Source organism: Lissotriton helveticus, chromosome 5_1 (genome assembly GCF_964261635.1).
Source record: "Lissotriton helveticus chromosome 5_1, aLisHel1.1, whole genome shotgun sequence".
In the NCBI taxonomy this organism is placed as follows: domain Eukaryota; kingdom Metazoa; phylum Chordata; class Amphibia; order Caudata; family Salamandridae; genus Lissotriton; species Lissotriton helveticus.
In genome coordinates this window covers 172,092,403-172,117,651 of record NC_136065.1, presented here as the reverse complement: position 1 = coordinate 172,117,651, position 25,249 = coordinate 172,092,403, and the positions used below count along the sequence as shown (strand labels likewise).

The window sequence follows — 25,249 nt, the reverse complement described above, 5'->3', positions numbered from 1 at the left end:
TCCCCTGTGGATTTGTTAAGCCTTCAGTTAAAAAATTAAAGGAAAAGCATTGAACAAGGGAGCTCTATCTCCCGTCATGCATTGCAGATTCACAAGTTTGTGATGCGCTTCTTGTCTAGCCGTTACAGAAGAATCTTTTGCTGTCATTGTTACCCAACACTGTACCCGAGCACTATGTTGGGGAAAAATAGACAAAGCATAAGGAGGTTGGAGGAGCCTAACCTGATACATGTGGTGGGCTCCAAAAAGGAACACTCCTGGCAGTAAATTTTAAAAGCTAGTTTTTGTTGTTGCATGAGCAGGAATCCTGTAAAAAAAAAAAATGGACAAAAGTATTCAGTGCACTTTTGCTACGTTTGGCCTGCCACCACAAGTGGTAGTTGGCCAAATGAGGCAGATTGGCATAAGACTTCGCCTCAGTCCAGTCCCTGCTGTCCATCCCTGCTGCATACGACCCAAAAAAGCTTGAAGATCTTCGAAATGTACATGTTGTGTTTAGGGCCCTGATCCATAACTCGCATCACAGCCATGCAAACCATAACTCTCGTACCAAATGCAATGCTCTTAACCTCACGCTTAATGAAACTTGCAAATTCCAGGGTTTTTTCGGTTTTAGTCTGCAACGTGAAAGTTAACCGAAGGGATACTTGGCCTGAAGCCAGACATAGCACCCAATACTCTGTCGGCAGTCCACTTTAGTCATAGTGGGGGTGCGCCGCTACATGTGGCCTTCAGCCAGAGCTGGCGCACAACCCTCTACTAGAGGCCAGCGGAAGCTGTACACAGACTCTGGCCATGTGTAGCGAGGTTGGCTGGAGGTAATCAGGCCTTGCGTCCAACTTGATAGATCTATATCCATTTGCACATGTTTTCTTTTAGTAACATATACCTTAGAAATACTATCAGCCCAGTAGCTGTCTTACTGAGATTTGAATTTGTGGCCTGTATGTTAGGCACTGACTAAAGTCCCTTCTATATGCTACTGTTATGAAGGGGTGCTCTTGTCCATTTTTCAAGCTTTTTGTCTCTGTAACTTGTGGTTACCACTCTTGGACAACATTGGAATAAAATCTTTCTGGTTGTTTTGAGTGATATTGGCCTCAAACCTGTTTCACTCCTGGGACATTTTTGTGGGTCACAAAACCCAGCATCGAGAGGCCATTCTAATGGTGTCACTTGAGATGTGTGTGCTTTTTGTGTATATTTTTAAACCTTTTATTGTCTTAACACCACCATCTAATTTAGTTCAAGATGTTATTATGGCCGGATGCAGGTGAGACCAGAAGATGTTATTTGAAGCACAGCTGCATTTGGGCAAAATCAACTGATATATGAGGGCTTATTTCATGGTATTGAACACAGCAATGTTTATTAGAGATATATTCATTTTTTTAAAACAATTTTGTTCGATGTTTTGTTTTTCAAATGGACAAACAATAATCTGGAAAGTCAACTAAGGAAATGCTGCCCTCAATTTTGAGTCCAGTCCTACCAAATATGTGTGGGATTTCCTAAGGATTGTAGCAAGCACAACAAATTATGTAATATTGGCGCAGGTCTGACAGTTTGGCTGAATCTTTGTTTATGGTGGCCAGTTCATTTGATGACAGATATCAAGCTTAGGACTTTAACAGAAAGCATAAAACCAACAGATCTCTTCTAATTCAGTATGATCTAAGGAAGATAACGTTGTAAATGGTGCACAGTCATAATATCGACTTCAAAATATCGACAGGACATAATATCGAGTTTTAAATATCGACTGGACAAAATATCGACTGGACAGAATATAGACAGCAAAAATATAGTTTTTAAGTAAAGTAATATCGACTGTTAAAAATATAGACAGTTAACCTATGTTATTAAAATTATCTAATTTTTAATAATGAATTATTCATTGTGGGTATTTATGTGAATAATTAATGAAATTTGTATTTTTCAATTTTTGCGTTATTTAATTCTGTAGCGGGTTGTGGGTTTTATAGGGGAATAGGGTGGGAAGTAATTTAATAATAATTAATTAAATATGTAAATTAATTTATTGTTATACATTTTTAATTATTTGTTAATTAATCTTTATTTGGTAATTAATTAAAATTTAATTGGCAATTAATTTAAATTGATTAATAGTTAATTATGTTAATTTTTCTAATTTATTTTCTGTAGCGGGTTGTGGGTTTATAGGGGAATTGGGTGGGAAGTAATTTAATTATAATTCATTAAATATGTAAACATATTTATTGGTACTGTAGAATTAATTGTTAATTTATTTTATGGGTAATTAATTAAATTAGATTTGCTAATTAAATTTAATTTGTCATTTTAATTGATTAATTATTATATTATATTAAATTCTTAATTACTTTTAATTAATTTTTTACCCTACGCTATCCAATGCTTTCCCTACTGTTGCACTCTTTGGAGTGGGAATAGTAATTTAAACCCCTACTCTATCCAATGCTTTCCCTACTGTTGCACTCTTTGGAGTGGGAATAGTAAATTAAACCCCTACGCTATCCAACGCTTTCCCTACTGTTGCACCCACTGGAGTGGGAATAGTATTTTTAACCCCTACGCTATCCAACGCTTTCCCTACTGTTGCACCCACTGGAGTGGGAATAGTAATTTTTACCCCTACGCTATCCAACGCTTTCCCTACTGTTGCACCCACTGGAGTGGGAATAGTAATTTTTTACCCTACGCTATCCAACGCTTTCCCTACTGTTGCACCCACTGGAGTGGGAATAGTATTTTTAACCCCTACGCTATCCAACGCTTTCCCTACTGTTGCACCCACTGGAGTGGGAATAGTAATTTGTACCCCTACGCTATCCAACGCTTTCCCTACTGTTGCACCCACTGGAGTGAGAATAGTAATTTTAACCCCTACGCTATCCAACGCTTTCCCTACTGTTGCACTCTTTGGAGTGGGAATAGTAATTTAAACCCCTACGCTATCCAACGCTTTCCCTACTGTTGCACCCACTGGAGTGGGAATAGTATTTTTTACATTTAGCTATTGTACGTAAATAAAATAGGATATTATTTAATTATAATATGTTAATATATATATGTTTTTAATAAATATGATTGTTAATTTTTTTATAACTTTAATAAAATATTTAATTATTATAATTTAATGTAAGTCTTTGTAAGTATATTTTAGTAATTAATTTTAAATTTTAATTTAATTTAACACTGTTTTTAATAAAGTCGATATTTTTTACATCTATATTTTTGTAAACGATATTTTGTACTCGATATTTTTGTACTTACCTGTTTGTACATACAAACTCGATATTTTGGCTGTAGATATTTTTTCCTCGATATTTTGGGTAGTCGATATTTTGGCAGTCGATATTATTTCAGTGATCCTTGTAAATAAATGGTATTCTTCCTTCGAGCCAAGGACAGAGCCATTTTTTGTGGTTTACTAATGTCAGACAAGTGTCAGGTGCCAAATAACCTGTGTATTACAGTGGATTATGCAGGAGGGAAAGGATTTGGCCTCTCTCTCTTACAGGGCAGATTGTGATTAAACGTGTTGGGATTCATATTAGCCGCTTCAGCATGGATTTCCTTGTACCTCTAGTTTTCAGAAATGCCTTTGGTTGTCAGGAGGAAAACTGAAGGAAATTCCCAAGCTTTGAGGAAAATATGTTACAAATCCGGCAAACGCCACGTTTAGTGCAATCTTCCAGCGAGACAGTCAAAATGAAGGAGGTTTTGTTCCTAGCGCTGCAAACCTTAGAAAATATATAGCTGTGGTATGTTTCCATACAAATCAAATGTCATGTTCAGTGCGATCTCCTGGCCAACGAGTCAGAGCAAAGGAAGGCTCGCTTGCAACATTACCTTCCTTAAAACACATCTGTTAGGTTTGAAAGTGGGAAGCAGATGAATCTGGTATATACAATCAAATGGATTACTGAAATTATCAATCTAATCTTAAAAATGTTAAATGGTTAGTGATACATCTGTGTGCTTTGAGCTGCAACCCATCGCATAGCCATACAGATGTTGCAGAATGTGTGTGATTTGGGTGGGAGTTAATGCCTTTTAAAACTCAAGACAGGAAAGATTCTCGTTTTCTTTCGTCGACAGCGTTGCAGAATGGCATTCAGTGTGCATAATTCACCGCAAGGACCTTCAGACCTTCATTTTCTCACCAGCTAAACCCCATTTCTTCACATTTTATTTAGTATGCACTCGTTTAAGCTCCATTTGGCCTGATCAACAAGGTTTTGAAGTTTTCATCAAACCATACCATGTTTTCTTCTCGTTCTTGCTCTTGAGTGGGAGGCTTAGAAACTAGTTGTGGCCATGTTTGGTGACTTCACTGTTTGTATGAGAATGAAGATGATAGCAGTGGTGAAATAAAAGGAACATGGTGCATTACGGAACCACCAAACTGAATGTTAGTCGTAGGCAGATTTAGTTGTACTGCGCTAGACGATGCATGGAGCTGTGAGATGTTGATGTCACACCGTAGCTAAGGGTATGTTTATTGCAGCTGTGAAAAAATCTGTGCAGGTTTATTCGCAGAGCAGCAGCCAAATGACTGTTCTAAAAACTACGACAAATCCAAGCCTTGCAAACACTAAGAACATTTCTGAATCTTCCAGGTTAACGTTAGTTCAGCCGTTCTGAAAGGAGCCGCCCATCACTATGGCGCGCAGTGTGACAAACCCAACAAAGAGTTCATGCTTTGCCGCTGGGAGGAAAAGGACCCGAGAAAATGCTTGAAGGAAGGGGCTAAAGTCAACGAATGTGCGCTGGATTTCTTCAGGTACTGCTTTTACCAGCTTTATTCCACGTGTTGCTAACTTGTACTGGTAATTTAAATCAATAATTGCAATTATTATTGTGATAATATTAATTGGGAAATTGAAAACAAATTGACTGTCTTAGGGAGCAGTGTAACTGCGGGTAGGATGCTGCATGTGAGACTCTGTTGTTGGCTACAGGTTATTAGCGTGGAGGCAGGGAACAGCCTATTCAGGTGTAAGTGGTGCTGTGTCCACCTCCTCCCTCCCTTCTGCCAACGATGGACCATCCAGGAAAACCTAAGCTCCCTATTGTGCAAGGCTGTCTAGAAGTAATACACAAAGCTCAACTGTAAGTCACACCCAGTCGTGTTACCAGTGGCAGGCTACAGGCGCTCAAGGGCCAACCTTCTAAAAGTGGCATTTTCAGAATTGCAGTTTAACATCCGACAACACCATACGTTAGGATTTCAAATTGTGATTCCAGAGACTACAAACATGAACTGATTATCTCTTCCCATTTGGAAATTACTCTTATAAAATCTAACACGACAACTCCAATGTTATCCTGTTAAAACAAATGTAAGAGTTTTTTACAACAAGAACATGTAAAACTTAAAAGTACATGTCCTGCTTTTGAAATACATTCCTTCCTTCCTGCTGGACTGTCCAGGGCGTCCCTCAGGGGTGACCTATATTTATTAAAAAGGAAGGTTTGGGTCTGGCTAAAGGATTTGTTTTTCCCAGGTCAAAATGCACACACACGGGCTACAATGACAAACCTGAGAGATGTTTAAAGAGCTACTTAAGTGGGTGACACTATCAGTGCTGTAGGCCCATTAGTAGCATTTAATTTACAGGCTGTGGGCACATGTAGTGCCACTTTACTAGGGACTTATAAGTAAATTAAATATGCACATTGGGCATAAGACAGTGTTGCCATGTTTAGAGGAGAAAGCACGTTAACACTTGTTAGCAGTCATAAAGTGCCCTAGCAAAATCGAAGTCAGTAAAAATGGACGAGGAAGACCAGACATTTGGGGGAAGACCTCTCTAACGTTGACAAATCTAACACTTCACAATTGGCTGCTGAAGGAAGGCTCATCACAGTAGTCCTAGATGACCTCCGGACGACAGCGAGTTTTCTAACAACACTGGAAATCTCAATAAACAAGACAAAGTCATACTGTACTCCTTCCCTTTATTGGAGCCATTCTGGGCATGGTGCATGCTTTTAGGGCCTTTCATCTGCTGCAATGACTCCAGGACATTCAGGCTATAACCCCAATATTTCAACCTCCGTCCTGGATCTTGTTGAGAGCAACTCTGAGACTTTGTTGACTATGGATGTCGTGCCTCCTGCTTCTCCTCTTTACCAGGTTTCATATGCAGGCTCTATTTGTAAAACTGGACACACCGGGTTACGTGCACATTAACTACAGAGTAAACAAGACGTTGTCTTTCAATAGATTAAATTCCAACAACTAACTTATATTGGATATTTCTTTTTTTTTTTTTTTAACAGTGTTTAGTTTTTCTTAACATATTCTTATTTCATCTACAATTTATCAAACATTTTTTTGGGATGCAGTTTTTATTACATATGACACATAACATTAAATTTACACTGATTAATTCATAAATAGCAGTTCATAATTTCATTTCTTAAATACAGAATATATTCCCTTCAACGCGTTTCGGCCGATTGCCTTCCTCAGGAATTCTGCATTTTCTTTTTTGCATAGACAGTAGGCTTAATTGCACAGGTATGCACTGAAGCAGAATATCCAAATCAAAGAGTCCGAGCGTCTCTAATGGCGTCAGTGTTTCTGGATACAAAGAGAGAGATCCAATATTTTCACTCAAGGTGCTTGATATATGGGTTTAAGATCGATTTATGGTGTTCAAGGATGGATAGTTTGACTTCAAACTTCCTGCTCCTGCTTTAATTCAAGACCAAATCTTCGTTATAATGCTGTGTTCTGCTGCTGATATTTCGGGTTAGTGCTTTTCAACCTGTGTGGCTGTATGTTCACGACGGTCATCTGGATTTCTGGGATGTCTCGAGTTCCAGCCCTATTTGCGAAGCTTTTAAAGCGCTGTGGCTCTCTGGTAAACAAATATTTTCGCCTCGTCGCATCTGCCGTCTCTCGGAAAGCTGGTGCAAAGATGCAAACGGAGATCCGTCGGTCCCGTATCACCGCTCTGCTCAGAGCGGTGATACGGGACCGACGGATCACATACAGCCACACAGGTTGAAAAGCACTAACCTGAAATATCAGCAGCAGAACACAGCATTATAACGGAGATTTGGTCTTGAATTAAAGCAGGAGCAGGAAGTTTGAAGTCAAACTATCCATCCTTGAACACCATAAATCGATCTTAAACCCATATATCAAGCACCTTGAGTGAAAATATTGGATCTCTCTCTTTGTATCCAGAAACACTGACGCCATTAGAGACGCTCGGACTCTTTGATTTGGATATTCTGCTTCACTGCATACCTGTGCAATACAGCCTACTGTCTATGCAAAAAAGAAAATGCAGAATTCCTGAGGAAGGCAATCGGCCGAAACGCGTTGAAGGGAATATATTCTGTATTTAAGAAATGAAATTATGAACTGCTATGTATGAATTAATCAGTGTAAATTTAATGTTATGTGTCATATGTAGAAAAAACTGCATCCAAAAAAAATGTTTGATAAATTGTACAGATGAAATAAGAATATGTTAAGAAAAACTAAACACTGTTAAAAAAAATAAAATAAGAAATATCCAATATAAGTTAGTTGTTGGAATTTAATCTATTGAAAGACAACGTCTTGTTTACTCTGTAGTTAATGTGCACGTAACCCGGTGTGTCCAGTTTTACAAATAGTACTATACCTTGCCAGGGTTCATCCTTTAAGGCAGGGGCCCCGATTTTCCAAAATATTCATATGCAGGCTCTGCAGTTGGGCATGAAGTCTCAGCGGGCCCAGCATAAAGAAAACTTGTCATGTCATCCAGGTTTCAGAGGAGACTATAGAAGATCTAGACTGGTGGAAGCTCGACTGCAGCTTGTCCAGCAGTAGAAACCTCACCCTTTCTCACCCAGAGTTGCCAATGGTGACAGAAGGTGCGCTGCTGGATGGTGGTGGTCACCTGGCAAAGAAGACGAGAGGTCACTAGCGGAAACCCAGCTCACCATAAATCTGTTGGAGGTAAATTGCAACGGCTTGGTGTTAAAGGCCTTTCTGCCAGTGAAGGATGGTGCAGGATTTCAGAGACGGCACCACCCCCATGTGGTACTGCAACAAGCAGGGTTGAGTGGTATTCTGTACCCACAGACAGTGTGCCTCTAGAGTTGGCAGGAGTGTTTGGGCATTTCCATGATTGGGAACCACCTGGGGGATCGTAGAACAACAGGACCGACAAGCTCAGCAGCAATGCCTTGTAAATCACAATGGTGGTTGCAACCTGAGGTGGTGCAGGACATCTTCCATCAGTGGGAACAGGCCTGGCCAGTTCTTTTCTCCACCATCAAGAATGCACAGTGTCCAGACTAATGCGTGTTGGAGTGCTGACGAACGCTGTCTGTAGATGAATTTAGACTAGACTAGACTAGAGTGGAGCAGTGGAGCAGAGGCTTTCTGTACATCCTGACTCCACTGCCTCTCCCGAGTTCTGAAGACTATCTGGAATGACCAAGTCCTACTTGTGGCACCCGTGGTACCCGTAACTACTGGGTAGGAGCGTTTGTCCACCTGTCTATCCTACAGCTATGGGGTAATCTTCTGTCACAGTAGCCAGGCACTGTTTTGTAATAGAATCTGCTCAATCTAAACTTCAATGGTTGGATCTTGAGTAGTGGCAGTTACCTGCTTACGATCTGCCACCGGAAGTTGTGGATGTCCTCCTTGCATCCAGTCATCCTTATACAAACCCCATCTACAATGTGCCCTAGGTCAAGTTTGTGCCCAAGTGTGGCGTCTTCAACACAGACCGCTTGCAAACTGTATTGTCAGATACTTTACTTTTTATTTAATCTCTTGCCCAGCAAAACCTTGCATTAGACACGATTAAAGGCTATTTGTTGGCCTTTTTGCATTTACAGTGCCAATCCTAATTCCAATGACCTGTTATGCGTTTCGAATCCCTCCCAATATGGGTATTCTCATCAAGACCAGAGTGGCTGAAAAACAAAAACACAGAAACCTTTTCTTAATAATTTCCTTTAAGGACCCCTGTCTCTACGTGCCTTTAAGGTGCAACAGGCTCTTGCCTTTACTCAAAGCTTCAAAAGCAGTCGTTAAAGGAAATTATTAAGAAAGGGTTTCTGTGTTTTTGTTTTTCAGCAACTCTGGTCCTGATGATAATCCCCACATTGGGAGGGATTCGAAACGCATAGACCACGGCGTTTAGGCCAATCAAAAATAAATGTTGTACATATCTTGAATGTGGCTAAATTCATGCGATTTGATGGCCTTTGCCTTGTTTTGAATCTGACTTTGATTCGTGTTGTTGTTTTTGTCAATTCACCTTAATTAGATTGTGAAAATTGTAGCAGTACTGGTGCAGTACTGGTGCTCTTGTTATGTGAAATTATTAGGCTTGGGCTTACTGCTTAAGAGCCAAACCCTGCGTTGGTCTTCCATACCAAGGTAGCATAAACCATTTCGATCCGTGAAGAATGCCCTGGCTATATCTGATTGCCACTGTTGCGAGTGTGCAGTGTTAAGACATCTGCGCACTGGAGTTTCAGAAGAAAAAAAAATGCAGTTGGACAGCTCATTCCATATGCGATGTGACATGGGTCACGTGTACCACTACCTCTAAAACCTCCAAGTTCTTTTGGAAAAAAAAAAAGCCCGGGCAGATCAGGCAAGTCATTTTAATATCCCTGAACAAGGCCAGGAGAATTTAGTACTTAGAACGCCTGAGCATGCCGTTCTGGCCATCCCTTGGGGAAAACTTTCAGTCTCCGCAACTTATCCTACTCTCAAATCGGCACAACCTTCATCTCCATGCATGGAAATTGAGTGTTGGCAGTTAAATTCTTTTGACTTGTTGCCTCGCTTGCTAGATGTAATTCTTGCAACCAGTTGCCTGCACACGAAATCCCTCTATGCTGGTTTCTGGGTAAATTTTGTGGCCTGGTGTGGGGGTTTTCATCTCAACCCACTGCAGGCCAGACTTTCTGATGTATTGTTGTTTTTTTTTATTGTTGGCCCACCACAGCCGTGCAGTGGGTACAGTTAAGGGTTAATTGTCAGCCCTTTTGGCCATTTTTATTGCCTGTTCGAACCTCCCTTTTTAAATCACCTGTTGTGCGTTTTCTGAGGCGCCCGACGCATATGCTTGTTCTAAAGCCATTCCTCTTGCCTTAGTGGGGCCTAAATTTAATCTTCATGTTCTTATGTGCACAACTTTCTAGCCTATGGACATTTGCTCACTACAGCTGCTGATAATCAAGACATTCTTTATTATTTCCATCACTTCTGCACGCTGTGTGGGTAAACTACAGGTGCTGTCTGTGGGATCTACCAATACCCCTCTCTTCTTAGACAAATGTTTGCTGAGGACTGGTGCTACCTTCCGGTCAAATGTGGAATCACCCTTCCAAATCAGTCAATTACCTTTTGAAATATTCCACTCTAGCACACCCCTTCGAAAGCAATTGGGGTAGACACCATTGGCTTGATCCTACGAGCTTCAAGTTTCTACATTGACCATATGAGGGAACACCGTGTGAATGAACTGCTCTTTGTGAGGTCACTGGAAACAAAAAAGGCAGCGCAGAAGAGGGGTTTGTTGAGGTGAAAATTCCTATGCATTCAAATCTACTATGCACTGGTTGAGAAGGCACCTGCGTTATTCCTCTAGGGCCAAGGCCTCTACAACAACATTGACGGAGTATGCCGCTTCTGGATATCTGCCAATCTGATACAAGATCTTTAGTGCACTCGTTCATGAAATACCAGTCCCTTGACAGTCAGTACCAGCAGCAGGACTATTTTGCCTTCTTGGGCCTGCAAGACTTCTTAATCGAAGTCCACTCCTTAAATTATCCACTGTTGAGATTGAAGGCTGTGGTATCTGTTCTAAACGAGATTAATCTGCGGTTAGCAGTATCCATCAGAAGAACAAGTTAATTTACCTTTGGTAACGGTAAACATTCTATAGAACAACAGATTCCACACTACCTTCTCACCTCCCTGTTCTGAGGAGTGGTCTCCTGAATATCATAATAAAGTTCAAGATTGGATTTTCACACACTTTCACCTGCAATTTGTTCAAAGTATTCCGAATCTGAGGTCATGGAAGGAGAAATATTGCAAAATCAATGTGCAGGATGATGCTTGTATGTGGTTTAGGCGGTGTGAAATCACCACAGAGCCATACTACACAAGCTACTGGGGTGAGAGGAGCATTTGAAGAAGGAAAAAAAACCTTGATCAAGTCTGTTGCCTAGAAAGATTCTAAAGGTGATGAATCTTCAGTTACATACAGTGTCCAGCAGAAGGAACACTACCGAAGGTAAGTAACTTGGTCATTAGCCTTCACTGGCTTGATTCAGATCATCTAGCAGCAACCGAAGTGGTGATTACATTTCTTTTGAGGGCGCTGTAAAAAAACAGCTTCGTCCTTGTGTGGAAAGCTCATCTTATTTATGCGAATATCTCACCAATTAAAACAATTTGAATAATGTACAAAATATAACCATACGTGTCTCCAGGGTCATGTTTTTCCTAGTGCTTATAACAATGACTGATCCAGAGTTTAAAGCATACAATTTTCCTTGTTTTGTGGTGTTAATAAGACGTTCACTTCTTTCACAGGCAAATTAAGAAACATTGTGCTGAGCCTTTTACAGAATACTGGACTTGTTTAGATTATACAAACCTCCTGGAACTTCGCCATTGTCGCAAACAACAGAAACTATTTGATGACTGTGTCTTTGATAAGCTGGGTTGGGAAAGACCTGATCTAGGAGAGCTGTCAAAGGTGAGATTTGCATTTCTTCTCTCCTATTGTTAGCTAGGTACATTAACATTATTATTTGGTACTTAATTGTTAGTTCATTTTAGGACGTTCTGAATTCATCTCATAACATTGGTATTTTTGTGAATTCTGCTGTAACCCCTGCCAAAATGCTGAACACAGATATATATCATAATGATAGTAAAAAACAACAAATGGCAAGTAAAAACTGAGAGACAAATTCACATTTAAAACATTTTTTAAGTAGTTCTTCTTGAGCCCTATGCACAGTGCATTTTGCACACTTACGTTAAGCTATGCTGTGCTAAATATGCCCTTTCTGAAGGGATATTCCCAGCCCTATTCATAGAAAAGTGATTGTTGGAATTTTATGTCCATAAAGTGAATTTGTGAATGAATAAATTACACCAATGTGACAGAACTACTGCATTCGTAATTTGAGGATTGAGGCTGGATTGTGTGCGTGTGTGTATCTGGGTTCACTGGAGTCCAAAATTAGGTGGGCACCCGCCTGCTCTTAACTGGCTGTGTAATTACTTAGCAACTTCTTCCACCCTGGAAACCTACCTATGTTTAATTCTATCCGAGACAAGAGAAATAAATCAATTTTGTAAAGTAGGAAGATCCACGTGAAAAATGTTTTTCTGCAGGGAAAACTGAGGAAAGGAGCAAAAGCATTTTGGCGTCCTAATTTTAGATGCATAGTTTACCACCTAAGGTCAAATTGTACATTTATTATTTTTATACATTACTGTATTCAAGGACATCTACAACTGTTGTGGATTCTCTTGGGTATTCCTTTGATTTATTTATTTTTATATTTTGTGACTCACTAAAAACATAATTGCTACATGTGTATTTGGTTTATCAATTAAGGGACAAGTTCCTAGCTTTCAAATCTGCTCTTTTTTGAGTCGGCCAAACAGTAAATTACTGTTTGCCCACAAAAACTGTTTCCTATAACGTATCACATTTTCTAATTATTAGCATTTGAGAATAGTGTTCATGTCCTTATTAGAAGCCATTCTTCTCTACCCTTTGCCACGCAGGGCAGTGTAGCGAGCTGTGACAGGGATTGAATTCTTACAGTTTAAAGTCCATATTTTGGGTAACTCTGTAAATATGTCTGTCTTCCTTCAATTGTGTACTCTAACAACACTATACCTTGTCAGAAATCCTGCAACAAAGGCAAAAATGCAGTCCTTAACTGCTTGACCACTTTTCAGATACACAAAAATGTCTCAAACTTTGTTTGAACTCATTTTGCATATCAAGTCGTAAACATTGGATATAAATAAGTTTTATGAGCGTGTTTAGCCTACACATGATTCAGAAATCAAAACCATTGCTTATACAAATAAAAACAATTATTAACAGTGCATAACACATACAAAATGCACCAGTCCACATTTTCAACAGAAGAAGTTTCTATTTTATCCAAATTGTCCAAACTCCTAGGATCCAGCATGTACAGGGATTGGAGGAACTAATTAATTGTACCAGAGAAAGGCACCTCCATTTTACAATAAGGGTTGCCTATATGTAGTTGTAAAGTCCAACTACTCCTAAATGCGTAGTTAGAAGCGTTTAAAGCCCTGTTGTTTTGGGGTCTCCTCAGGACCATTTATTATTCAACTAATCATTCAACTAGAGCTCCTCGTAGATGACTTAAGTTACCTCTATTATGATATGTGTTCCATCTGTGTCCAGTGTAGTTAAGTTGAAACTGTATCATCAAATGAAAAAAGCAAACCGATAATCCTAGTTTAAAAAAAACGGTCTTATCCTTCACTGTGTTTTTCAAAAGGTATTGGTTCATGGTGCGACTTACATGTGTTGCCTGCATGTCTACTGTGTTTGTGGCCACTTTTTGACTGAAGGGTGAATGAACATTCTTCGCTTAGTCACCTCAAAGTTATTATTCTCAGGTTTCCAATTCCTGGGTTTACTGTGGAAAAATATTCAATTAATTGAAATTTTCACCTTGAGGTTTGTGTCTCTTTTACTCTGTGCATTAGATTAAAGGCTAACTTTGTCAGTGCATGCGGCGTAATTTAGACCTGGCGCAGCTTTATTGTGGCCTTGTTTTTCGGCTTTGAATTTACCATAACAGTGTTGTAAAGTGAGTCTTTAAGAAGAGGACAAAGCAAACAAACAGATGTTTTTATTGCCGTCAGAAAGTGGCAGCAATTACAGTGGACACGCGGCAACTCATGTAAGTCACACCATGAACAAACGCCTTTAGAAAAACTCAATGAAGAATAAGACTGGTTTTCTTTTTAACTACAAGTATCTGTTTGCTTTTTTCATTTGTTGTTCATGTTCCAACTTAACTACTCTGGACACAGATGGTACACATACTATTATAGAGATATTTTAAATACACTATATGGGGCTCTCGTTAAATGAGAATTGCTCACAAAAACAATTAGAATTTCACAAAGCCATTTTTTCATTCAATTTCTTTTCGGTTGTACCCAGTCTTGGTCCTGAGCAGACCCCAAAACAACGTTGTTCGAAATCCATCAACCTCTATGCATATTGAACTTTACAACTACATATAGGTGATCATTATTGTAAAGTTAGGTGCCGTTTCTTGGTACAATTAATTAGTTGCTACCCCTGTACATTCTTGATCCTAAGAATTTGGACAATTGGAATAAAATAAAGAACTCCTCTGTTTAACACTGTGGACTGGTACATGTTATATGTGTTATGCACTGTTTAAAATGATTTTTGTTTGTATAAGCAATGATTTTGATTTCTGAATCAAGTTGGGCTAAACAAGCATATAAAACATTTGGTTATGTCATCCAGTGTTTATGATTTGATATGTAAAGTGAGTTAAAAGAAAGATTGAATTTATTTTGTGTATATGATATGTGGTCAAGCAAATTCAATCTCTTGATCATTAAGGACTGAATTTTGGTGTTGGTTAAATAATTTCAGACAAGATATGTTATTATTGTATGTTTTTAGTGGTCCAACCTTGCTGATAAAATGGACCCAACTCCTTAGTACAGACTTCTTTCAATTACAGGCATTTTTCATACACACACATAGAGCATACACAGACGATATCACAACATACAAAAAGAAAACCCAGAAAGTTAGCAAGGTAATGATTGACAATGGATGTGATAAATAGGGACGCAAGAATAAAAGGATGAAAAATGTGAATTTTACAAATTGGAAAATACAGAGATTTGTGGGACAAAGTGTCCCAATTGAAAGGTTGGTAAGAATAAGAGGGGGGAAAGTCCAAAAATAGTTACATGCTTGCCACTCATGAAAGAAACAAACATTAAAGAAAGAAATACAGAAATTGGTACTAATGGAGAAGGCTCAAATGGAGCAAGGTGTCGGGCTGCTACTAGTTTCGTAGAGTTAGTACTCAGGATAGTGGTTAATCAAGAAGGAGGAACACTCCATGAATAGGGTAAGAAGTGACCTAGTACTAAATGTGGACAAAGGTGGAGACTGGAAGACGAGAGAACGATGAAAGACACAGTTGCACAGAGAATGAAAGCGAACAATGACGGTTAATGCTGTAGCCAGGAAAGCATTTTCTCTTTTTTTCATGAATTGTTGGGGGGGGCATGAGCATAGATCATTACTTTGCGTGTACAGGTTTGACGTGGTTAACTACCGTGCAAAAATAATTCTATTCTATCCTTGTCTTGCAATTTGGTCGGCAGACTAAGTTATAACATTGGGTATTTACTCTATGGTTTGACGCTAACCTCCCTGGAGTTTTTGCCTAAATTACAAGCTGTCCTAATGAATTTTCAACAGAAAGAAGTTTAATTGTGTAGCTTTGGGTACCCAAGCTGTATTTTATTACAGCCACTTTGAACTTCTCAAAAGGTAATTACCTTGTTGGATGTCGTAGGTTATTTGAACTGCAGATGTACCTGAATGGTTTAAATGTTGTGTTTTGTTTTGTATTTTTTGGGATTTTAAAAGCACAAAATTGATCTAAAACTATACGCATTAACAGAATGTAAATGTAAGCATTTTGGAATAGTTAATTGAGAGCACTAGTGAAATGAGCGGGATTAAATTGCGATTGGTTCTTGTGATTTTATTTAACTTTAGTTTCCACATAATTAATGTAAAGAGATGTTTGAATGAGACTTCAAATCTAATACCAATTGACGAAATGCATTTGATATCCACTTTTTGGCTTCAAAAGCATATATGTGTATGAAAATAATTAACCTATTACACTTTTCTGCAGGTCACAAAAGTGCAAACTAGCCGCCCGATTCCGGAAAATGTGTACCACTCTCGCCCAAGACCAGAGCCAAATCCAGTTATCGATGCAGAGCTGAAACCTTCCAAGTATGGCAGTAGGCTCTTTTTCTGGAGCTGGTAGCAACAAATCCAAGAATTCAGCAATTCAGAAGAATAACTGATGTGACTTTAAAAGTTTGTGATCGTTTCAACAATTTGTGATGTGGCAGAAATAAAACCTAATATCCTTGATGGATTAACTAGTCTGTTTTTCATAAGCACAAAAAGAGCAGTCAGAATAAAAAAAACGCGGCTAAATATTTTATACACATGCACCCATTTGTCAGCCCATACAGCATGGCTGTTTTATGCACTGTTTTAATTTACGCAGATAATATGCCTTTATAAAAGTAGTATATTTGGAAAAGTCCATGGTGTCTATACAGTTCCACCTATCATACAGAAGAAGGATGGTCATTGTGAAGTGTTTGTACCGTAGTTTTGTGTGCACCTTCTGCCAATTCATATTTGCGCTTTTTAATTTTTACACCAAACTTGGTGGTTTAATTTATGTGAGGAGCTTGCTTGCGACTTGCCCAGTAAATGGATAGACTTCAATCACATAAATTAAATTGGTAACTGTGAGCTGACTACATGTTCACCCCCACAAAATCATAACTGTATTGTTAAAGTAGCAGATTTATTTGGAAATTCAAAGGTACCAGTGAGATACACAAACTGTTCTGAGGATTATTCTGACGTAGCTTCCTCACCTATAGAAGACTCCATTGCGCAAGAGAATATTTTCAGCAATGCTCCCTTGTGCTGTGTGTCTATGTGGTGACTCTGGACCACCACAGAAGTGATGTAGGGGCACTGCTTAAAAGCACCGCCTCTATGCGTTAACGTCAGTTCCTTTTGTTCCGCCCCTTCGCTCCCTACTTTCTTTTTCCCAACAACGTCAAATTCTTACTATGATCGAGCGCTATGGAATATGTCCTTCTCCAAAGACGGCTGAAATCAGTACCAGGACAGCAGGAAGCAGATGTCAGTCACACAAAGTATGCATTTCAAACTGCGTATCTGTCACCCCAAAAGGGATCCCCTGGTGCTGTCAAAAATCAAGACTATAACTTGCGCTGTTGTCACAACTTGTTGTAATAAGATTTCCAATGTGCACCAAAAAGTGATCCAGGAGGTTAAGGCAAAACTTTACATTGCCAAACATAAGTTGTGGTCGAAGCACTAGATGCGCTCTTGGATCTGAGGCTGTACCTTGGAAAAGTTCATTTCCTGGCTGAAGTGTTCCAGTAAGCCCAAATCTATGTTGTGAGGCAGCGGGCAGCTGAATCTTTGACCTAGAAAAGGCCCACTATTGAAATTAAGGCAAATCTGCTAATTGAAATTCCCCAACCAGTACCAACTTCGTCTGAACCGCTCTTTCCTTTCAGGAATCTTGAATTGGTCATCCCACTGTTTGTCATATAATTTTTTTTTTTTTGCGTTCTATATAAAAGCAATCTTTTTTTTGTTGGCTTCCTTTTTCCCTGGATTTACAAAGCCAAGAGAGCAGGCTTTTCGTGAGTAATGCCATTGGTGCATGCAGCACCAGTAAATAGCATTTGTAAACAATGTAGTTGCTGGTTATTGTATCAAATATAACTTATACCAAAAAGGAAGAATTGCTAAGATACTCGCTATGTTCAAGCAGAAGGCATGCATTCTTGTGAACAGATTTTCACAAATAGAGGCTTACCTCATAGTGTATTACTTGATTTGTATTAAAAGTAATAAAAAGTGAAAATGCTGCTTTCTAAAGGTGTAAGTAAATTAACGGTTCCTCGCAATAAAATGAAAAAATACACAAAGTGGAAATTGGTTTACCAGACTTTGCACTGGCAGTGGACTACTTTTTGAGTAGATATGCACAAGCAAAATGTTGTGCCTCGCAGTTAGTTTAGCCAATGCCCCATGCTGTATACTTTGGTAGGCAAAAAGAAAATGTGAGAGACACTCAATCGGGAAATGAATAAAGAGAGGTGATTCAAAGCGTGTCTTTTCTTTTTATTTGTTTTGGAAATCGCGAGTCTTTCGTGACAGGTGGTGCTATAAAATAGTCCGTATCTAAAACGCAGCTTTTGGTTTTGTTATTCTTTGTTTAGGTTTTCTGAAGAGACGTGGTATTTAGTCTATGGACTTTGAACATGCCCAGCGCTTCTCATTGCTTGTTTACTCTGGCTTTAAAAATTCCTTGGCTGTTGTTGGTGAATGTTTACATTTGTCCCACATTTTGGCTGTTTTGTTCCCGCTCTGGAGACTGCCCCTGCTACAAGGATCCTTTCACTACATATGTTTAGTTTCAGTGCACTTTTACATTTTTTTTTTAATTCATTTAGCGCGATTGAACAGATGAATATAGTGTTTGTGCTTTGAAAGTTTTGCACCAACCATAGCACTCTTTTGCACACATTTCGTCTGAAGGTGTTCTTTGATTATCTCCTTTTCAGATGAGTGCATAGAGTTAAAAAATCCCCTTAATTGAAAGCTAGTGCCGGTCGTAGGCTCTCACGCACCAGGCAAAATATATGAAGATTACTTGTGCCAGAAATCTGCAGAACATAGTGGCAGAGTGAAGCTACGAACTCCCCACGGCTCTGCGGCTTCCGTGAGGATCGTACGGAGAGTGTTTTCTTCCCCGCCTTGGAATGGCAGGGCAGGCGCGAAGCAGTGTGTGGGCGGAGGAGGCAGCGCAGCTGCGAGGATCGGCTTCCAGGGCAGTGGGACAGTATTCTGCACCTGGGATCGTGCTTGCCTGCCCAGGCAGCCGGCTCTCTCTCCATGGCGAATCCAGAAAGGTGGGCTTGGAGGATGCTGCAGCAAGCCCCCTGATGACTCCTGTAAGAAAAACAAGGGGAATTGGGGCCAGGTTGTTCCAGGTGAGGCTCCTAAATCAGGGAAAACACACTTTGCGAAGTGGAAGGAATTAAGTGAGGCTTCTGCCTGTTGCATAAATGGGTACACACTGAGAAGTAGGCACATCTGGGGTAAATAGCAAACCCCCTGAGGGGCCTCCTTAAAAGAGAGTCCCCTTTTGGTTCCCCAGAAGAATCTAGACAGCAGTGCTTTTCACGCTCACCTCCACCCCCCCTCATTGATTAATAGGCCACTCGCGGATAAAAACATCTTTGACTACAGATAGAAGGCAGCCTACAAATAAACCTGACCGTGTTAAAATGACACCTTCACTCCGTTCCTACTACAAGGTCCAAGCTCAAATAGTCCATCCCGCCCTATTACTACAGTTGCCTTCCCAGTTTCCGTGCATAGAACTGAAATCTGTGAGAGCTATGGAGAGTGCTACCACCAATGAGAATGGGAGAACAACTTTACTCTTAGAAAATAGGTATGGCCCCCTGGCAACAGCAGCAGAGAATGGGGTACTGGTTCAGAGCAACTCTAGGTCTGGGAACACTTTGAGTCGCTTTGTTCGCCCTAAGTGTGGCAGGGTATGCTCAGACGTGAGTCCCTTGTTCACTTGGCCACTGGATTCAAGATAGCCTGGCTGATGACGATTATGAATCCGAAACCGGTCCCAGGATGCTTGTTTCCAGTCCAGGGAAGACATGGCTTGGCAGTTCGGGCTGGACTGTTCCCATAAGGCACAGGGTCAGACTGATTTGCATATAGCCATGTCTGAACTGGGGTGGCTGAGTGAACTAAAGAATGGTGATGGATTAAACCCAGATCAGTTGACTGGGGGTGAGTGTTTGATTTGTTCAAGTGCTCCGTCCATCATCCCCTTTTGTATTGCTGGGAACACTTTGAGTCAGACTCTCGACTAGAGGGAAGTGCCCACCGTAACGGTTGACCCGACTGAACAGTCCTCCACAGAGAAACTTCTATCTACCCTGTTAACTGAGAGTAGGGAAAAGTTTGCAGTTTCCGAGCTAAACCAACAAAAGATCCAAGGTGCACAGGAGGTGCAGGAAGATAAGATCAACTATTGAATGGAAAGAGTCTGGGCAACGGAGGTGTCTCTTGAAGATCTTTCTAAACAAGTCAACACTAATAGGAATGAGATTTCGAAGTTGAGGAATAGCGACAGAGAACTCTGGGATAAATTAGAAGCTCTTGAAAACGGCGCCTGGAGAAACATCAGGATTTTGAATGTGCTGGAAGGCCTTGATGGAGGAGATATTAGAGATTTTAACATTAGCCTCCTCAAAGAATTTAACATGGATGTAAAGGAACAGAGTCTAGAAGACAATATCCAGAGAGAACACCGAGACCCATTCCTCAAGAGACCTGGGAAGAAAAACCTGAGTAGGATCTTGGTGAATTTCAAGTCATATTCAATTTAGGAGAAAATCCTTGTGGGGGACCCTTAAAGTAGGGACATATAAGAAAGGAGAGTGGTCCTTCCACATCAGATCAGACATCTTACTTGCCACTCAAGATAGACAGTGGGAGATGGGGATGTTTATTCAAGAACTGAGAGGGCTGGACACCACTGCCAACCTCCGGTTCCCTCCCTCCCTAAAGGTGATGTGAACAATAAAATGCATACCATCCGAGACCCCAGTAAAGTCAGTACCTTGATTGAACAGATCAAAGCACATTCAAAATAACTTTACTAATTTTGCTGTGATGTAGCGAGAGAGCTCCAATTGGACCTAGTCTCCAGAATACCTCTAGTTTCTTGGGAGGGTTCCCGGGGTAGGAGAGGTAGGAGAGGTGAGAGGGTTGGGTCACAAGCAAAAAGAAAACATTAACAATAAGTACTGGGTGGGGGAGCATGTGGGTAAAAAAAAATGCCTTCATTTGCTACCATGATTCAAGTGGACAGTAGCGATCCTTTAGGCTCCTAAATACACGTTGTAAACCCAGGTCACTTAGGTCACTACGTATCTACCTATACTTCTCGTGATGAATCCAGATCGACCTAAACAGCTGAAAATTCTATCTTGGAATGTCAACGGCGTCGGAGTTTTCTCTAGAAGAAAGAAAATCTTGAGACTCTCTGATAGTGAGGTCTTTCTCTTACATGAGTCTCACTTGCTTAAAGAGGAGTGGGTTGAGATACTTAATGCAGAAATGGGTTGATCATTGTGTGTGTACCACACAGTTGAGTTCAGTGAAGGAAGTTGCACTCCTTTTCAAAAAATCCATCCAAGCCACTTTAGGGGACTGTGTTGCCTATCCCCTCGGTAGATGGTCATTTGTTAGGGCCAAAATGTACTGCTCCTGGTTCACTTTCGTGGGGCATTACGGCCCTAACCTTGATGATCCGATCCCTCTACGTGCCTTACTCCTTCGATTAGTGTATACTAAAGATCCCATAAACTTGAGTGGGGACTTTAATGTAGTTATAGACCTAATCTGAGACTCAACTTCTAGGAGGGCAACGGCTGTGACTCTGAATATGAGAATCGCGCTGAAATAGTTGATGGCAGAAATTGGCCTTACAGATATTTGGAGACTGATGGGAGGTAAGGCAGGGACGACGGGGGGAAAGTTTACATTCCATAACAAAAATGTGGCCACCGATCTAGGATAGATTTTTTTTGGGTGGGCCCATTCATTAGCAAGAACACCACTAGATTCACTCATGTCCCGGAACATCTATCTGACCACTCCTCAATCACCCTAGAGATCACTCTTAAGACTAGGCCTCTCTCCCGGAGTTGGACTTTAAAACGTTCTTTACATCTCGAGCCAGATGTAGTGGAGAAGTTGAAAAATGTCACCAAATACTTTTCCATTTTAAATCTAGATTCAGCCCCCCTGCACATTATAGGGAACACGTGCAAAGCCTTCCTAAGAGGTACTCTTAACCGGCCTGAATGTTACATAAAAGATAAGTCATGGAAGAAATCAGAAAGCTTGAAGCTGCAGTACATACCCACCAGCTATGATTAGAACAAACTTCCAACAGTCCAAGTGCACTACAAATTGATCAAAAGTTGTAACTATCAAGAGCAGAGCTTGCTGACCATTTTGAAGCAATTGGGGAGGAAATGGGAAGCTAGTAGGTTATCCCACCATGAATACGGGGAGGGGTGTGGCAAATTGCATGCATGGAAGACCAAAGCCAATCAGACAAGGAATCTGATTAAAGATCTCAGATGTCTAAATTCAGGCAACATAATCTCTGATGATGTTGAGATATGAAAATGCATTTGCCCAGTTTTTACAAGATCTCCATACAGAGGACCTGATGGTGAGTGAAGAGCAAATTGAAGACTTTCTTTAAGACTTAGAACTTCCTGCATTACAGGGGCTTGCAAAAGACAAGTTAAATAACCCCATTGGTCTTGAGGAAATTCTTCAAATTATCAGTGCCCTAAAAAAAGCGAAAGCTGCAGGACCTGATTCCATCCCCAATGTAATCTATACCATATTAGAGGAAGAGCTCGCCCCGAAATTACTTCAGCTTTTTAACTCTGCCTTCACGTCTGGCCAGGATCTCCTGCCATCATGGGATGTTGCTACCAAATCTATACTCCTTAAACAAAATAAGAATATGAGGTCCTGTGAATCCTACAGACCTGTTTCCCTTTTTGACAGTGATTACAAAATATACACCCAGATTTTAACAAAATGACTGGATAAGGTGGCTGGAACTTTAATCCCCACTGATCCAAAAAGGTTTTATAAAGGGGAGACCGCTTCATGAGCTAACCCATGACTTGATTGGTGCATTTGACATGGCAAGGGAATATGGGAGTCCTTTAACAGTAATAACTTTTGATGCTGTGTCAGTTGGCCTTCCCTGTACAAAATGATCCAACGCTTTAACTTATGAGAGGTCTTCTTAGCAGCAGTTAGGGCCCTTTATAAAAACCTGTTGGCCAAGGTCTTGGTTAACGGAAACCTTACTAGGTCAATAAACATCGGTAGGGGGACTAGACGGGGATGCCCCCTTTCCCCCTTTTCTTTAACCTTTATATTGAGCCATTGACATGTAAACTAAGGACATGTCTGAACAGCCACCCTTTTGTCTGTAATGGTGGGCGAAAAAAGTTGGACTATATGCAGATGATTTAATGAACTTTATAGAAACCCTGCATCTCCCACTCCCTGCAATTTGGGAGCAGTTGGAAGGGTTCGGGATGGTATCTGGGTACTCCATTAACGAGCAAAAAACAGAGTTAATGCAGTGGAACATAAGATATTTGGGAGTCCAAATAGTACATAGTTTGGAGAAACTAGCTCAGGTGAACTTTGATAAACTAGTTACTGGAGTTAAAACACAATACGAGCTTGGGATGCACTACCACTATCCTTTTTAGGCAGATCAAATCTCCTGAAAATGTCAATTCTCCCGAAGTTTACCTTTTTGTTTAACACCATTCCGTTAGAATTTAAAAAGGTTTGGTTTAAGATAGTGCAGGGGGAGTACTTTAGTTTTATTTGTGGAAGCAAAAAGCCTAGAATTTCCTGAACAGGGATATCGCTAGTCCAGACCTCTACCAATATTACTGCACTTTCCACCTGAGGAACTTCCGACAGCTGCTTATGGGTAACTCTTGTTTGTACCTGCTTTTTAGGGCTCTTACTGCAAGCTCCCCATATCAAGCAGATCTTTTCCTTCTTAAGTTTGGCCTCCCCAATTTTTTTTTAAAAGTCATGTTAAAGATTCTCTTTGGAGCAGCCAAGATCTGGTATCAAGTGAGACTGCCTCTACAAATACCTTACTATAGTGACGCAGCTCCTATTTGGGACTCCATGGGTAATCCAGATTGCCTACTAGACGCACTTGCAACCCCATTACGGGAGTGTGGAATCTAGCTGAGGCAACTCATAGTGGACATAAAATTAATCTAATGGCAGCGACTTTCAGAGATCTCTGAGAATTCGGTCACTAAATGTAAATATTATCAACTACCAAGTTGGACAAAAACATTGGGAAAGGATGGTAAGAGAATATGAAGTTGGAGACCAGAATTTGCTCACGACCCCGTCTGCGGAAAGAAGGCGCCGAATGGTATTGGATTTTAATCCAGAATGGAGAAGAAGTGCAAAATATACTGACAGAGATCTGGAGGAGTGAACTGCCAGACCAAGACCTCAAATCGTTAGGGCAAGTATCTATATCTCACTTGTGGTCATATGTGAAATCCTCTCCACTAAGGAAGAACCATCTTTTTACTGTTCACAAGGCCTACTGGACATCAAGTAAATTATTACAGCTGGGAAGTTGGGAAGTGAAGAAGAGTCCTAAGTGTGGAGAAGACAACTCAAATGATATCCACATGTTTTGGCAGTGTCCCTCAATCCAAATCTTTTGCCATAAAGTGGTTAAATCCATTTCGGGCATCCTGGGTTAGGAGATTAGGTGAGCGTGGCTTTGGTAGTGTTTGGAGTGGTTCCGGGAGGCAAGGTAAATCTGGGTCTTCTTAAGACGCACAAAGCCCTAATTTTTGTTTTGATCTTCCTTGCACTTAGGGAGTTGTGTATCAAGTGGATCCTTCCCTGTCCTCCTATTTAGGCAGAATGGATCCGTTCTGTGTAAAAAATATCATCTCTTGACTGGGCTAACAAATCTAAGAGAACAAAATGTTGGGAACTCTGGGATGACTGCTTTAAGTCATATGTTTCCAACTTAACACACTTGAGTATTTTAACTCTCCTTCCTCCTTTTCCACTTAGTTTACTGTGTGTTGCATTTTCTTGTTACTTTGACAACCGAAGGTCTAATGATTAACGATATGCTACACAGGTTGCACCAGTTCCGGGGTCACCTACTCTGCATCTGTACAGAGGGGTCAGCCCTACGGACTGGGCAGGAGGTCTTCATTTGGCCCGGGATGTTCCTCCATCCCTCCCTCGTGGAGAGACTGGGTGCTCCTTGCCTTAGTGGGTTAGACTTTTCTCATACCTGGGCCGAGGGTAGGCTGAAGGCCACAGGGTCTCCCTAAAAGAGAGAGGGAACGATCCATACAGGACTCCGACTTGTCCTCTTTGCACTTCAGTTGGGCACTTGCAAGCCATTTGAAGACAGTCGAGAGACCTTTCTGGGCAGTATCCGAAGGCAGGTCATTATCCTTCCAGGTAAAGAGGAGCTGGGGATCATCAGCATATGCTATGATCTTGGCTCCAGCTCCTCCGCAAGATAAATCAACCACAAAAAAACGGCAAAACAACTGTTAGATTTGGGGGTCTCTAGTTGGCACCGGTAGTTACTTGTGACAAATAGGGACCCTTGCCTCTAGTCAGGGTAAGGGGGTAGACTCCTAAAGTAAACCCTGCTCACCCCCTTG

The 25,249-nt window shown here is 40.6% G+C and overlaps 1 protein-coding gene across 1 annotated transcript in view; it reads left to right on the top strand.

The window, feature by feature from the left end:
* Nucleotides 1–16,238, top strand: part of NDUFA8 (NADH:ubiquinone oxidoreductase subunit A8) — a 40,789-nt gene extending 24,551 nt beyond the window's left edge. The window contains exons 2-4 of the mRNA XM_078641971.1: nucleotides 4,626–4,789; nucleotides 11,588–11,753; nucleotides 15,991–16,238. Of these exons, the coding sequence (XP_078498097.1) occupies nucleotides 4,626–4,789; nucleotides 11,588–11,753; nucleotides 15,991–16,128 (468 nt within the window). The 3' untranslated portion in view covers nucleotides 16,129–16,238. The remainder of the gene's footprint in view (nucleotides 1–4,625; nucleotides 4,790–11,587; nucleotides 11,754–15,990) is intronic.
* The last annotated feature ends 9,011 nt before the right edge of the window (nucleotides 16,239–25,249 follow it).